This window comes from Apostichopus japonicus, chromosome 14 (assembly GCF_037975245.1).
Source record: "Apostichopus japonicus isolate 1M-3 chromosome 14, ASM3797524v1, whole genome shotgun sequence".
NCBI classification, from domain to species: domain Eukaryota; kingdom Metazoa; phylum Echinodermata; class Holothuroidea; order Aspidochirotida; family Stichopodidae; genus Apostichopus; species Apostichopus japonicus.
The window spans coordinates 17564711-17581654 of record NC_092574.1 but is presented as its reverse complement, the minus strand read 5'-3'; the positions used below and the strand labels follow the sequence as shown (position 1 = coordinate 17581654).

The window sequence follows — 16944 nt, the reverse complement described above, 5'->3', positions numbered from 1 at the left end:
AGCAATGAATTTGTTTTCATACGGTTTTACTTGACCGAACTAGGGACTTTTAGCCCAATTTTATGGACCCAGTTTGGTATCAAATTTATGTTGTGGTCAGAACGGAATGCTTCTGTTGAGTAGTGGTGTAGCGCCATCATTTTGTGGTATACTTAATTTTTATAAGCAAAAATGCTCTAAATTTGAATATTTTATCATTAGTTGACAACAGATACGGTCATTCACAAAGTTTCATTAATGTGAAAGGGGAATATATTTTGGTTCTAAATGGTTTGTAGATGAGTTGCAGCTGGGACCGTACACAACAATTCGGCAACGAGGATAGAAACAAATTAAAGTTACGTATTAGAAAGAGACGCAAAATTACTTCTTTTTTTACCTCAACCGGGATAAAGGAGGAATTTTAATTGGTATGAAGATTAATTTACGGAAGCTTCAAAAATATATGTACTATGTTTCATTCTTTCTTCTTTTTTTTTTGGCACGTGTTAGCCATTGTTTGTATTGAAGAAATTATCGACCCTGGCGCAGGCGCGGCGGAACGGAAAAATTATTGGGGGGGCTAATGTGTGGAGACTATCTAAGCGGAGCGCCACCATCGGTTGGCGCGGAGCGTACAAGAAAATTTGGGGGTTTTCAAACCCCCAGATGGCCGGAAACGGCACTTCCCGAGTGTTTTATGCTGCGAATACCTAGCCCTAAAATATGGGTCTCAAGCCTGCAATTTCTCAGATTGCACGTAAAAGTCTGTAGAAAGATTTTAATTTGTATATTCGATGGTGTTTTAAGAGAGTAGCTATTACTCGTAGTGTACTCGCAAAGACGTTTTTGAGTGTAGTAAGGGCAGTGGCGGAGCTAGGGGTATTGGTCGGGGGGGCAAGAATGGTCTGTAGGTGCGCTTTCGACACTATCTAAGCGGAGCGCCACCACAGGTTGGCGCGGAGCGTACAGAAAATTTTGGAGTAAAGATACTCCCTAGATTGCAGGAAATGACCCTTTCCGGGCCTTACTAATTTGCAGATAAACAGAGAATAAATAGGTGTCGTCGCCATTTTGTCGGAAAATTACACCAACAAAATATGACAAATGTCAATAGGTATATGAGAGAGCAATAAAATAGTAAATAATCGCGAATAAGTAAAAAGTAGTGAAAAGCTGAAAAGGGCGCCAGCAGTCCATTTGAGTCCGTCAGGGGGGGGGGGGCATCCGCCCCCTGACTGTATATATGGACGCTCCGCCACTAAGTAAGGTGGTGTTGGAGAACTGGCTGAAATGAGGCAAGTCATTGGCCTAAGACGAAGTTGTGTTACGCTTACCGGTACTCACACTCAATGCTTCCACTTTTCACGGGGCGTGAAGACGCGGTTGGGGTGACAATGTGGTCTATAGCCAGGGGAGGGCCGAGGGTCCCCCAGCAATTACTAAAATTATTACACCTATATAGCATACGTGTGCATCTGACAGATCGACAAGTATGCATTGAAAAATGGGCAGATGCACGTTACGGAGCCTTGGTAAATATTGGGGGGGGGGGGCTTATAATGTATTTGCCCCCTCAACTTTTTCATTGGGGGGGCTGAGCCCCCCCAAGCCCCCCGGTTCCGCCGCCACTGCCCTGGCGTTGAAATAAGGGAGTCGTAAGGAAGAACGGTTAACATTATATTAAAAGCTTGTACCCCATATTGATTAGACCATCCACAAAGAAGTTCACGGAAGTATATAAAGAACTGAAGAAGTACTATAACCCTAAGCCACCGATATTATTAGAGAGGTTTGGGTTTTACAAGCCAAAAGACGCGTTCGATGTTCTTGTTGTGGAAAATCTGGACATTTGAAGGAAAACTTGCTTTTTGTCTCTATTCTACAGCAATCCTCTTATGGTCACTCACTGAACTTGCACTGCATTCTGATTTCCAAATGATATGATGCTAAACCTACTGAACTTTTTAGAGTAGTATAGTGCATATATAGTAATTGCAGTAGTTTGTTCTCCATGTTGACAGAAGGGGAATGGAGAAGGGGGGAGGGGGGAGGGGGAACAGTCAATTTTGGAACTAGTCTGGGGATTGTTAGACTTAAAGGGAGTGAAGACTCATGCACAAAGAAACGTCTGATGCCAGTAATCTGACCTAGATTCGAATGAGGTGTAACAGAAGTGTTAGACACCACCATCGATCCCAGAAAATACACACACATGTTGCTACCGTCGGTAATAAGACACTCGTGTACAGTCAATAAATGCAGCTACGGTCAATACCCACAACACAGTGTACATAGCAGCGATGGTCATCTCAGGTCCAGATAAAAGATAACAAGGTAACACGTTTCATTACTGTCTGCATTTTGTGCGACAAGAAAAAAACTTCGCTTGCAAGCAACAGAAAGTTAACTTTTTCAGAGAGCGGCACACGGTTTAGGTCAAGTCTTCAATGCCTTTAAGGATATGCCTATTCATGTGAAGAAAATGGAAATAATGATGCTTTTTAAGAAAAGTCACCGAAGAAAGAACCTGGACACGAAAACCAAACTCCTGATCCATTCTCAACCCGTCCCCTCCATCAAGACTGTGGCTGTGTGATCATAGTCAGATGTGTATCAGGATTCCCCACAAAAACGAGCATATACTACACATGATCTTAGCCAAAAATTAGTAGATTATTTTTTCCTAAAATGATACTGCAAGACAAAATAATTACGAAAAACAGTATCTTGTTGAAATATACATCTATTGTTTGTGTTACTTCTTTATATACATCATAAAAATACAAACTTATTTACATTTTGAATCAATTAACCTTCTACTAAGTTGACAGCAGATGCGTTTCACTTGTCACCTGCCTATTTCCCCTCCTCTCCATTCCCCCTGCCCCCCAACCGTTCCACCTGCCCCTACACCTCACTTACACACATGAGAAATTCCAAACAATCCTCTAGAAAGTTCCTGGAAGTTGCAAAGCAAAATCTTGCATATCAAATAAATCCTATACATTATATCAAGAAGGTGTATAATTAAGCCAACATTTTTTTAACCGCATCTTGACAAAAGCAGCATGCACATTATCAGTGCTGAAATAACACCTCCTAGAACATCAAATGCTTGATGTCCCCATCCCCCCCCCCCCCCTCACTAAATGATAGTTTCTTACGAGGTGTTGAATAAACGACTTGTTTCAAGACCCCACACCACAGTTGGATCACTATGCCAGGTGCCTCAGTCTGTTCCTACAACCCAGAAAGAGGCAAGGAATAGGTGTAAAGAGAATTTCAATATTTTAAATATTAGGTCTACTTTCATATCAGGAAAAATTCTGAACAGAAATAAGACTGGGAAATTCTAAAGTAATTTAATCATTGATGAGGATTTCAAATACTTTCTAATCCTTTCCTTGGGTAAACTTCTTTAAATTCAGCAACATATCTCTTATCAACTCCTTACATGGAAACTCTGTTTCATCAACAAAATCAGTGGCGGAGCGTCCATACAGTCAGGGGGGGGGCGGATGCCCCCCCTGACAGACTCAAATGGACTGCTGGCGCCCTTTTCAGCTTTTTACCACTTTTTACTTATTCGCGATTATTGACTTTTTTATTGCGCTCTCATCTACATATTGACATTTGTCACAGTTTTTGGCGATGACATCTATTTATTCTTCGTTTATCTGCAAATTAGCAAGGCCCGGAAAGGGTCATTTCCGGCGATCTAGGGAGTATCTTTACTCAAAAATTCCGGTATGCTCCGCACCAACCCGTGGTGGCGCTCCGCTTAGATAGTGCCCCCACAGACCATTCTCGCCCCCCTTGACCAATACCTCTAGCTTCGCCACTGAACAAAATTGTCATATTTTTTCCATCCTACTACCCTCCCTCATGACACTAATGTATATCCTACCTTCGGAACAATGTCCACTGCATAAAGTCCATGATCCTTCACTCACAAAATATCTCATGCATCATCATAAGATGCATCATTCACTCGTTACTAGATAACCAATCAGCTGTTAGCAATAAAATCACAGGATATCAGAACATCAAAGACAAAACTGAGTTCCTATCATATAATTTATTTTCATGACTGTCCATATAAGCAATCTGCAATCCTTAAGCTTATCAGATAATCACATGAATCTTTGCACACCTAGCGACACGAATGAATTCCTCGTGAGTTGCTCAAGCATTACGATTACCGATGGTCTTTTTGTTTATCACCTCCTTTTGAATATGATATCATGTATACCACACCCCTTCTAAAGAGAACCTTTCCTCCGCAAATATAAAAAATTTCACAAGTTCGTCCATCAAGATCTACTGTATCAGATGACAAACGAACTGGTATTTGATGGTCTAAGGAGAGGAGGGCCAGCCAATCAACTTGTTATGCTGTAAGCCTTGGTACTACCAACTCCGCTGTTACTGGCCACGTGTCCGCTCTCTGCCGTAGCGGCTGCCTCCTGTTCTGCTATTGCTTTAGCTTGGAACATCGCGACCCTCTCAAGGAACTGAGGGAGAAGAAAACATCAAAGGTTGAGACTGAAGCTGTCGATGGATAATCTCTTTATATCGATAGAAATATGAATCGTCATCAGTTTGATAAAGGAGACTACATGACACCAAACTGTGCAACTCTCTGCTTTCCTCCAGAGAAATGTTACGTTTTGTTCCCAAAGCCAAAGGGGAGGGGTTTTTATCCCATATTTATTTCCTTGTTCGGTATCGTACAACCTCAAAAAAGCTCCTACTAGCTTGAAAACTGGGATCCTATTGTAAATGAGCGATTAATACGATAGGCGTATTCTTGTGTGGGCGTACATGTATATAGTGTAGCGTTAGGCTATGGTGCGCTTGTATCGATGCATCGCTGTTTAATTGCGTACGGAGGTTTTTAAATGTATCGGGCGCGGCGCGCTGATTGTGTTGCGTGCGTGTAACTTGTGTGAGTGTGTGCGTGTGGTGTGAGAGAACTTTCTTGTGTTTGAAAATGTTTGGCAGAGCTTATGAATGAGGGAGTGAATACGGATGGTTGACCGGTCAACACTTGTGAGCGAGTGAGTACGTTTGAGTTATATGTGTGTGTGTGTGAAGTGAGCTTGTTGTAAGTAAATTATATTTTATATTTAGTTTGCTTCAGTTAATTGTTATTAAATTAATTAAGTTTACCGTTAATCTTTTGTTCCTGCGTTATCTTTACAACTTCTCTCCCCTGAGTCATCATACTTTTGGGAGGGCACGCCAGTACGGAAAACCCCTAAACTTACATTGGTGTCAGAAGTGTTGGAGTACTGGCTTAGTTTTAAAGATTTCGCAGAGGCACGTACGTAATTTTAGTTAAAAGAAAAGTAAACAAGTAAAGTTGTTAGCGAATTTTATTCAAGATTTTATTTCAATATCGTATTAAATTATTAAATCATATTAAAAGGAATTAAACAAAATGGAAAAAGGAAAGTCAGGGGGAGATGCAAAATCCAAGATAAGTGGGAGGAAGATGTCTACATCATAGCTAAACAACCTAACCCGGACATACCAGTATATGTGATATTTCCTGAAAATGGAAAAGGAAAGAAACAAGTAATCCACAGAAACGAGCTGAAATTGTGCACCTTGCAGGAAGACATGAAACCGGATGATGATAGAAAATTAAACGTCCCCAACCTGAAAGAAAAAGTCATGCATCCACTATATACTTGGAGGAGGCCAATCAAGAAAATCGAAGAGAAAAAGCCACAAGAAAATGCGGTTGAGAAAAAAACAAATTCTACTCAAATAAGAAGATCCGAAAGGAGTAATAAAGGATTTCCGACGCCTCGTTTTGGAACTAATGCAATCACAACGGACACCGCTGTCTTTGACCTGGGGTGGATTTAATTAGCTCATTGATTAGTTTATTCCGAATGTGTGACAATTTTTAAGACAATTACAAATTTTAGGATGATTTTCTGATGCATTGATGCAAATTTGCCATAGACCTGTAAAGCTGTTCATATGTGTGCGCCCATACACGATGCATGTGGTGTTGTGGTTATTTATGAAATTTTTAGTTTATTTTTTTTATTCTAAGTAGTCCTTTTATGTGGAGTTTGATAAGAAGTGGCTGATCTCGATTACTACAAATGTTACGGACTCGAGCTCCGTTTGAGAGAGAAGGACTTTGAGTCAAACTGGCTGTCTAAGCCTAGGCATAAGTACCTACCACCTTCTAGGTAGCGAGGAATGTGACTATTTTTAGTCTGTGTTTTAGGTGGAAAGAGAGTGTAAATGAGCGATTATAACGATTGATTAGTTTTAGACTTCAGGAGAAGTCTGCGTTTCAGGTGGAAAGAGTGTAAATGAGCGATTAATACGATAGGCGTATTCTTGTGTGGGCGTACATGTATATAGTGTAGCGTTAGGCTATGGTGCGCTTGTATCGATGCATCGCTGTTTAATTGCGTACGGAGGTTTTTAAATGTATCGGGCGCGGCGCGCTGATTGTGTTGCGTGCGTGTAACTTGTGTGAGTGTGTGCGTGTGGTGTGAGAGAACTTTCTTGTGTTTGAAAATGTTTGGCAGAGCTTATGAATGAGGGAGTGAATACGGATGGTTGACCGGTCAACACTTGTGAGCGAGTGAGTACGTTTGAGTTATATGTGTGTGTGTGTGAAGTGAGCTTGTTGTAAGTAAATTATATTTTATATTTAGTTTGCTTCAGTTAATTGTTATTAAATTAATTAAGTTTACCGTTAATCTTTTGTTCCTGCGTTATCTTTACAACTTCTCTCCCCTGAGTCATCATACTTTTGGGAGGGCACGCCAGTACGGAAAACCCCTAAACTTACACTATCTTCTGGCTCCAAAGAAGTTTTATGTTTATGTTAACAAGTTGTACTTTCCTTTAGACAAAACATCAAGTGGTATCAATACCAGTTAAAAAAAAGTGCTTCAAACCATAAGACGGACCCTGCATATTTAATTCATTGTCAATGTATGATATAATAAATTCTGAGATCATATCATAAGTTGCAAATAGGATTACATTCCCTAACCTTTCACAGTATTCACTAGTTTCAATTCTTTTCTAGACCAAGAAATACCAACACTAAAATTGTGTCCAATTAGCCACATACTCTATTAAGCTCCCCCCCCCCCCCTCCACCCATACCCTTCCAAGGACATGACAAAAAGGCAGAAATGATTCATTTTTATATGAAACAAATCAGACAAATAGACTTTCAGTGTAGCTTAATATACTTCAACATGATTATTTGCTTATAAGCTGTATTCACCAGTACCTACTTTGTTCTAGTAGATGAGATTCTGTGACATAAAATTGTATCCGAAGTAAACATATTTTAACAAAATTTTCCTCTCATTTTACTTACTTCTGGGACTCGAGTGTCCTTCTTTTCGACGAAATCTTTGAATGATTTAGCTCCGTGAAGTGGAGCCAGCTGCTCGTCCATGGCCAGACTCTTTTTCTTCGACTCGGACATCTCTTTGTCTTTAATAGATTGAGGGTCTTCCAAAGGCTTTCACAGAAAAAGATTAAAGCAGACCGATGATGAATGAAATTGATAATCGATTAAATAAAATATATATAAACTAAAAAGACTAACTTTGGAGCCATTAACATATCACAAACAGCAAAGCAAGCCATTTTCTAGGTTTTAGATTTTCTTTGACATGGTCCTTTTTGGGGGGTGAGGGGGCACGATTATTGGACATAAAGTATCAAACTGTTTAAACATATGATTTTTGGACATAAATAAAGTATCAAACTGTTGATAAGAAATTACACACCTGTTGCATTGACTAGGTTAAAAGTGTTAACTTATTATAAGCAAACACACGCAGTAATCACATATCTAAATAGAGGGTGAGAGTGGCTATAGCTCTGGAGCCGGGGTTGCTTAGGGGGCCTAGGCAAATACAGGATAAAGAAAACAACTATTTAAAGTTTTTGCTGCAAAGCACTTGTACTGACAGTATGAATACCCGGTTTCCGTGAAATAAAAGTCAGGGGCTGTTCATGTATGTTGTCTGTTCTGTCAGTATGGTGGGGTAAGCTATCATACAGGTGCAACCAGGTCCTTTTAGAATAGATTTTGGATTCGACTGTTAAGAGCAAATAATAACTCCTCACCTCATCAGCTCTTCTTAGTTTCCAGGATGACGGATCTAAATACCAAGCCCCATATTTAGATTTTATCCAGCTGGGTGTGTAGCCTTTGTTGTACTGAAACAATAAAACATATGGGTGTAAAATGTACAATCTGTAAACAGATCTACAATCAACAGACACCGTCAGTCATATGATAAAATAGGTAAGAAATTAAGCTGGAAATCGAATGGAACCATGATTACAGTCCTCAACTCTAGCAAATTGAATTTGTCTGAGGGGTGCTGGAGGGAAGAATTCAAGGGGTATCATACTCCACAAGAGTGACAAAGACTGTGGTCCTTCCAGAATGAATCAACATGCTTCCACTCAATCCCCTCTAACAGTCTCCTTTTGGGGTGGATATGAGCTATCCCCTCCCCACTCCTGACCCTCCCATTCCCTTCACAACCCCTCTCCCTATGCAAGCTCAGATGGGGGATTGTTGTAGAACAAGGACAGGTAAGAGAAATGAAATAATATCACTTTATAAAAAAATGTTGTTTGAAAAGGTATCAAAAGTTAAATTCTCTTCTTCAACAAAATACTTTTCAGCTCTAATGCTATTACCAATTTATGCTATACTAAAGTGGCAGGCAGCTCTTGTTCCTCTTATTTTACTATTTGTGTGTGTGTGTGCGTGTGTCTGTGTGTGTCACAACGGTGCACACTGATCGCACTGATATCTTGGATAGCAGGTATGATATTTTTGTTTTGTTTTTGTACACTAACATTTCCAAAAATCAAAAACAAAAATTATATTTTCTTATTACCTACTCACTTTTGATGTCCTGTTTATAAATATTATTTATACTGGAAATAAATAAATGAAAAAAGAAAATCCTCACCAGATGAACATTTATGACATTCGAGACTCACCAGCTGTTTCTGAGTTTGCTCTATATCTTGCAGCGATTGCACCCGCGGTTCCTCGTGAGAGACAGTGGCAGACATCCTCAGCTCTTGCGGTACGTTGGTCAGTTCTACCACATGGATTGGCACGGACAGAGCCGGTTTGGTCTCGTAGCCGCTGGCGAATAGACTGTGTATTGTGGCTTCCTCGATGTTGTTGCTTTCGCCACCCAGGCCAGAGACCCAGTCGCAAAACTCCTTTGTTACATTTTTGATGTGTTCGTCCTGCGAGGGTGACTGAGGGCGCCGTTGTCTTAATCGTTTGTCATCCACCACCTGCTCCTCCTTCTTCGGTAACCAACGGTAAGGATTCTTCACTTCACCCTCATTTAACAGACTGCTGTGAAATATCGACAAGATCATAATAAAAATATCGCACTTTCCACATTTGGGGCAAATCAAGCAGTACTTAGCAACTAAGAGTAATAAGAGAAATGTTTATGCATTCACACTAGAGCTGCATTTATCTACATACTTTAATTGTTTTCATATAGTTGTAATATATTTCTTAAACTCCACATTAACAAAGCCATTCGTTATTTTTCTGGCCCTTGCAGCAAAATTAATCATGTATTATATATTATTAACTGATGAAGTTTCGTCCTTTTGATTCAGAAAATGGACAGCTTGTTTGGAGAAAAAAAAATTAAGTGCCCATTGTGACACTGCTACAAAATGAACTACGGTTTCCCCTGATGTGTATTTTAAGGCATGAGCAGTTATAATGAAAGCCAAACCACAAGCTTTAACACACAAAAAAATATAAATTAATTATCAAGATTCTTCCTCATGGAATTGTAAAGATGTAGAGGTAATATTTGTAAATATTCTTACTCTGTCGAATTTCTCATTTCTGGTTTGACTTCTTTACTTCCTTTTTCTGAGGATGAATTTACCACGGATGATTCGTTGAGAAATTGTTCCCCAAAGCCACCTTCCTCCTCTTCCTCATCCTCCTCATCATCACTGTACATGTTCATCTCAGGGTCCAGAATATCAACTACATCCTCAAAGACCTGAACGGGAGCAAAAAATAGAGTTTACACTGAATGCGAGAGACTTTTAGAAAAGCAGGTTCTTGCCACCAAACCCAAATATGTTACAAGAAGCCAAAAATGGGTACCAACTAGGAAGCTGTAATCACCAGCGATTCATAGTGCATTTCAAGGTTACACCAGGATTTGATTGCTAATTTTTTTTCGACACATGGAGCCAAGAATCTCTGTTAGTCTGCCATCTGCTCAGAAGACATATTTTCCAAGCATAGTTGTGTAAATGGAAATACAGAAACAATTTCTGGTTTCAATAAACTCCTTTAGACTAAACATCTTTGATTAACTTTATATTTACACAAAAGAAAAGAGGGGCTTACATCTGGTGGAATGCTTTCTTCAAGATGTGGATAGAGGGCTAGTGGATGCTGTAGGAGTCCAGCCTCAAGCTCATTGATATGATCACGCCTCTGCTGTTGAAGGGGGGTGACTTTGGAGTATGCTACCTCTTCTTTAGTAAATCTTCCTTTGCTCAGGGATTTCTTCATAGGGTATTTATTGTAACTGTCGCCATATAGGTTTGGTTCTAGCTGCTTGCAACCCTAATTGATGTATAAAAAGATACAAATGAAAAATTGAAGCATGGAAATACTAAAAACAAGAATAAAGCAAAACCAACTTGACCTAAAAAAAATATACATGTTTTCACAATTTGTTTACGAGTCAAATTCTTAGCTCTATTTTTTTTTAATCCAAATGAAGGTACTTAGTACTTCCAGAACCAAAATTTACTACACAAGTACATATTAACTATAAGACACTTTACTGGATAACAAATAAAAAGTTAACATTGCACATAGGAATACCAATACAGTAACATCTTTTACATCTGATTTAAAATAAACTATACAAGGGCAAATTTTTAATGGTTATCTGAGATGACCAAATTTCTGTTGGGAGAACCAAATTCAGCTTTGGAGGTTGTCTGATGGACGACAAATTTACATCAAGTTCACATTGCAATGTAACTAAATACACCCAAATAGGTCAAAAGATAACTTGCTTTCTCCCTCCATCACTTTAAAGATACTTAAATTTAACAAATATTGTGGTAAGCCTATGATCCACTTGAAGCATTAAGCTGGTGTTGTATTCACCAAACCTACACATGTACGTATTGGTTGTTCTTCGTTATTTCGCTATATTTTTCAGATAGACAACCAAGAATTTACACCTGGTTGACAATCAGAACAAATCCTTTAATATTTTGCCCTGCATATTGTATTACTCACTTTAACCATTATAGATCCCTCAACATTTGGTGGAAGTCCATCTCTGAAATCATCCAGTCCATCGTGGGCAAACTGCCATTTAGCTCCAACAAGAGATTTATCCAGGTCACCAGGTTTCCTGTTTTTCAAGAATTTTGTCTTTAATCTTTCCTTGTACCTGGAGAAAAAATAATTAAACACACTTCTGTCATCCATAAATTAGAGAAACTGTGAAATGAGGAGGAACTTACAAAATAAAATGTTCTACTCTATCATTCCTATTCAGCAAGGTTGAGGATAACTGAATCCACTGGTCAAAAACATTTTCTTTTTTAAAGCAAAGAGAACTGTAGTTTGTTAATGTAGCAATGGGACACATTTTCACTGAAAGGTTCCTTTGACTGGTGTATTATTTTTTATTTTAAATCATAATTAAAAATATTCAATGATATGTGAATAAGCAATGGTCAGTAATCACTAACATCACAGATACATCATTGTTTATGAATTGTGACAGAACTTTTGATTGATTACAACATCAAAGTGGTCATGAAATGCAATTTTGTTTTAAACACACAGTTAATGAAAATCAGGCTGATCGAGTAAAAGTAAGAGAAGCATATTTAACCATGAATATAAAACACGTTGAAATCTAAAAATTATAGTAGGTGACATCATGCCTTTAAGGCCTATAAAACATACAAACATGTCCAGTTACTTCCATGGAGGAATGTTACAGTAGGTGGTTGACTCAAGCATGCAGTTTAAAAACGATCTTCCTTTTAATATGATCTTAACATGATAATGAAATAGAAGAACATTCTTTCCACAGATGAAAAATTAACCATGCAACATATGGATTTTCTTTTATACCCTTGCAAATTGTCCCATTTTGTAATCTTTTTGTTGGATCGCTGTGAATGTTTAGAATCTTATCAAGAAGTAAACCAATCATAAATCACCTACCATGCCTGGCTGCGGACTTTCTTGTCTGTCAACGTGTTCACTAATGCAAGGTCATATTTCCATTCTGCCATCTTTGCAAACGGTTACCACCTTGTTTGTAAAGAGAATGATAGAAAATCACAACAAAACATTGATAAATAAAAGTGTTTATTTTTTACGTGGTACATTGTACATTGGAATAGTAAGTGGTGTCCCATAGCATGTCAATTTTAGATTCATATCAACTATTCTTTAGCATACTTTGCCTTTTGATATTTGCAACATACCCTCATTAACTACTTTCAAATTTAACTCAAAACTTATTTATTTAAATAAATTTTCTTTCGTCTTTGTATTTGTGTTTATTTGTTCATATTTTCTTTGTAAAGTGCTTAGGAACTTTTTGGATTTTGTGCTTTATAAATTGTATTATTATTATTATATATATATATATATAAAATTTCCAGAATATAATTTAAAAGAAGCTGCTAAATAAAAGTAATGGGTTGAAGGGGATGTAACATAGCATTTACACTTTCCTATAAAATAAATATACTCCCATTTTTTTTTTACAAAATATATAATGGAATCTACAAAACCAAATATTTTCGGCGAATTATGAATTTATTGCTCAGCCTCTTTCGAATATACTGATTGTACTGTAAGAAAGAAATACAACCTATATCATACTAGCCTAGGCCTAGTAGTAGTTTTCATAATGACACAGAAAATCTGAAAATATATTAAATTTCTAACCAAATGCATCAAAAACTCTGAATGACATTGATTCACAGCAAAGTTTTGTTTATGTCAATTTTTGCTAGACTTGCCTAGTCCTGATAGCCTACGACTTATCTTTCTATGTAACAGAATAGTGTAATCAGTCTGTAGCCTAGGTTCTGACTTAGCCCTAAACGTTAGCAATATTATTATTAGAACTTAAGAATACTATGGCATTTACACATAGGTTGTACATTTAGGCTATTGGGGATAGCTCTCCACTTCTACTGTACCACTCAGGTTACTCTCTATTAGGCCTACGTCAAGTTTGTGCTAATCGCTAGTTTGTAATTGTAGACAGTCGCTCCAATGTTGGAACCGCCTGTACTCTAGGATACAGTCCTGTTACTTGATAGCATTAGCCCTAGGTTCGCGAAACAGGTTTTTCTCCGTGGCTAAGCTATAGCAATCGTATTCATAGTGCATATCCGAAGAGGGTAAGTCCAATACGGACACTTTAATCATCATATCATACTTTTGTATATTCAGTGAACGAGTTTCTTACCGTAACCGGGTTTTATTTGTTTCAGTTGATCACATTTAAACAGTTTAGGCTACAGTATTCAGTATGGCCGGAGTTCACGTCCTAACGTACGGTATTACTAAAAAGGACACAGCTCTAAGATATGAACTGAGTAAATAGATTAAAAGAACCATGCATGTCGCGTCGTACCACAGAAATTTCTATGGGTCGTACACAAACATGTACATATGTGCTGTCATGGCAACTAAACTCTGTCTGAAAAGTGATGGCGCCAAATAAAAACAAATGAACTCTGATCTATTGAAAAGTACGGAAGCGTATATCGCACTTCTTTATTGATAGACTTACAGGCTTCTTTTGGTAATTTATATGCGCATTAATGGCTTTAAAGATCATCCACTTTATTTTAAACTATGGTTGAGTTTTGCAGGTTATTTTGTTGTTAGGTTTAACTTATCATTATGCCATGTATAAGTAAGGATCAGTCTTAGTTCTGGTTGGTTGCTATCATTTTATTACGACGCGGGTTGCTAATTTGAATTGAAATTGGATTTAATGCATTTTTTGACATGTATCACAACCAGATGAACGGTCTTATTATAGAATGGAGTTGCAGGTTGGGCGGAGCAGGTTAGCTGTAACTGAAACTCTTAACTTCAAAACAAAAGACAAATACACAACTTAACAGGAAGGAGGTCTGTGTGCAACCGAATATATTAACAGTAACTTTCATGAGGCTGTATGCTATGTCCCTATCACATAATAGTAGTGAGCTCCTGGAAAGGGAACAATTTTGGTTATATTTTTCGGGCAAGTCGTTACAGCCACCCCCCCCCCGCCCCCCCCCCCCAAAAATCAAATTGGGCTCCTACGCCTATGCACTCAGGTATGCATACAAGTAGTCACAGTATCAGAGACCTCTACACTATAGTTTCTAGATCTAAAATCTCAAAAACTGGCGGACCGTACTCTGACTACGCTTATATTAATGAATGAGTATAGGCTACATTCCTGATTCAGTGATACATCGTCTCGATTGCGTAATCCGTACGCGTAAACGTCCGTCTGATTCGAAGCATTCTCCGCAGCGGTATGATCCCAACAATATTACATCCATCCATTCAAATAATATTATCTCTTGTTGCCTGCTCGTTTTGAGGGTTGAACGATAAGCTGATCCCAGATTTGTAATAAACGTCGTGCATAGTTAGTTACTCCATGGTTACAATATCTATAGGTCAGAGAGGCCTTCGAAGTTTCAACGCTTCCGTATAATTGTTCAAATATAATGGCGGGGTCCGGACAATGGTCAGCGGTCCAATCGCGTATAAAATCCTCTTTTTAGAGGGGCTTAATGCACGTACTGCATTCGAGAATTATTTTTATGTTCATATGACATTTGCATATGAAATAAAAAGAAAATAAGGACTCTAAACATAAAACGAATTATGATATGATACTACGAATTTCGAAGAAACGGTATATCAAATACTTAATTCTATGCAAGGCCTAGTTTTGCGAAATGAATGGACTATATTGGTGTGAAGCAATGTTTGAGACATTAGCCTAGGGTAATCTAAGGATAACATACTCATACTAGGACTCAGTTAGAAATTTGATTAGTTTTTCTTTGTTGCTGGGAAGAACTGTTTATTTAGCCTACTATAAGTTGAAATTCTAAAAATTACATTCTTGATACTTAGGCTATGGTCTAGCTGCTCTAATTTGTGTTAACTATATTTAGGCTAGGTTTAGTGTAGTTTTTTTCTAAATTCCGTGGGTATTATTACAAATTAAATTAGTAATAAAAATTTAACAGTAGCAAATACAGCAAACAAAGAGTACACTATAACTTATATCAAATGGAAGTAGAATAAGTAAGTACTTTTCTGGTCTGGTCTTTATGTGATTAATAACATCAAAGTGGCTATTCTTACGACTGTTCGTAAGAATAATTTCCGATTACGCATGCGCAGTTGATATTTTTATGACAGGAGTAATATTTTTACGACCAGGAGTAACAATAATTTTCGGTTAGGGTTAGTGTTAGGGTTAGGATTGGGATTTAGGGTTAAAGTTAGGGTAAGGGTTACCCCTACTACATGCGCAGTTGCTTTATTTACTTTACTGCGCTTGAATTCGCCTTTGTCGTAAGAATAGTTTATAAATAATTGTTACGACTAGTCGTAAGAATAGCTACGGCCTAATAACATACAATTAAAAATGAATGACAATCCTTCCAAGCTCTGTTTCTTGCTAACATTTGTGAGCCTGTGAGGAAGATGTAATGTTTGAAAAGCACAAGATGATTCGGTTGGTGGTATTTATAACGAACAACTGTTACTTCCCAATTGGCCTATTTTTCAATGAATGTAGGCCCTAACTGACAAAGTTGATACACATTGTAGTGCACAAAAATATTATTATGTAGGCCCTACAGTACTTTATGTAATTGAGCATTGTTTTCACCCTAAACATTTTCAGAGATATCATCAATCATGAGTGGAATGGCAGAAGCAAAGTTTGTCTCCCTCCGTAAGAGGCTTGACCAGCTTGGTTACAAACAGCCCTTGGGAATAGAATCACTTCCTCTGGTAGAGAAGCTATTCAATGATCTTATTCACACCACAGAGAGTTTGAAAGAGTCAAAACTGAAGGTAAGAGTGTAATATTCTTGATGATAATTATACAAGAGATGATTCGAAGAGGAGTTGTTATGGCTTTGACTTCTGTATTCAGAGTGTCTCATTATACACACTCATTGTTCTTAACTACTTCTACTAACATGCGTCATATACAAACATTCCTAAGAGTGACCACAGCCCCATGCTTCTTAGGGTAGGTTGGTGGTTACAACAGGACATATTGTGGTTGCTAAAGGGTGGTGTAAAATACAATACTGTAGAATGAGTACAATATGTTACATCTCCCTTTTTTCAGTTAAAATAAATTTAAGGATGTGGATGAGAAACAATTTACTTATCCAGAAATATACTTGAATGACAATGACCTAACACTGCATAACTGTAAACTCAATCTCTAGCAAAGATTCGACTACTGGTTCTAAGTTACCAAATGACTTCCGCTTCACTATCAAAATAATTAAATTCCTTTGGTCACATTTCATAGTCACTGTGCCAACGTGGTTTTGTCTTTGCTCTAATACTTCTTCGAAAATCAGTGTTCGTGGTTTGGTCCTCTGAAGAGGTTTGTTCATTGTCAGAATTAACTATGTCATTGTCGTCATATCTGTCATAACTAAATGTTTCACCAGTTTTAAGTAAATGTTTGCGGTTGCGTCTATACTGTACACCTTCAGCTGTCTCTACATAGTATGATCTGGGCTGCTCAGCCTTAGATACAATAGTGGCTGGTTTCCAACCTTTGTCAGTCTGTAGGCGAATATTATCTCCTGGTTGCAGTTCTGGTAATT

At 37.9% G+C, this 16944-nt stretch overlaps 2 protein-coding genes across 3 annotated transcripts in view; one reads left to right on the top strand and one right to left on the bottom strand.

Annotated features, from left to right (window-relative positions):
• Nucleotides 1-3417: 3417 nt before the first annotated feature.
• On the bottom strand, nucleotides 3418-13683 carry LOC139979807 (protein FAM47E-like). 2 transcript variants are annotated; one of them, XM_071990930.1, is made up of 9 exons: nucleotides 13533-13683; nucleotides 12269-12358; nucleotides 11324-11480; nucleotides 10412-10633; nucleotides 9874-10055; nucleotides 9007-9379; nucleotides 8113-8205; nucleotides 7352-7498; nucleotides 3418-4496 (listed from the first exon to the last, which is right to left on the bottom strand). In XM_071990930.1, the coding sequence occupies exons 2-9, from the start codon at nucleotides 12337-12339 to the stop codon at nucleotides 4365-4367; spliced, it is 1377 nt and encodes a 458-aa protein (XP_071847031.1). In that variant the 5' UTR covers nucleotides 12340-12358; nucleotides 13533-13683; the 3' UTR covers nucleotides 3418-4364. The 2 variants fall into 2 exon arrangements, with proteins under 2 accessions (XP_071847031.1, XP_071847032.1); XM_071990931.1 differs by having other exon boundaries at nucleotides 9007-9376.
• Nucleotides 13684-14794: 1111 nt separating this feature from the next.
• Nucleotides 14795-16944, top strand: part of LOC139979727 (centrosomal protein of 135 kDa-like) — a 36970-nt gene continuing 34820 nt past the window's right edge. Inside the window, exons 1-2 of the mRNA XM_071990786.1 lie at nucleotides 14795-14990; nucleotides 15996-16168. Of these exons, the coding sequence (XP_071846887.1) occupies nucleotides 16010-16168 (159 nt within the window). The 5' untranslated portion in view covers nucleotides 14795-14990; nucleotides 15996-16009. The remainder of the gene's footprint in view (nucleotides 14991-15995; nucleotides 16169-16944) is intronic.

Excerpts from the sequence above, each read along its gene's own strand:
- LOC139979807 (XM_071990930.1), bottom strand. The coding sequence starts at position 12,339 with ATGGCAGAATGGAAATATGACCTTGCATTAGTGAACACGTTGACAGAC. Across the intron at positions 11,481-12,268 it reads AAAGTCCGCAGCCAGGCATG|GTACAAGGAAAGATTAAAGA; the intron begins GTAGGTGATTTA and ends TTTTTTCTCCAG. Across the intron at positions 10,634-11,323 it reads AGGGATCTATAATGGTTAAA|GGTTGCAAGCAGCTAGAACC; the intron begins GTGAGTAATACA and ends TACATCAATTAG.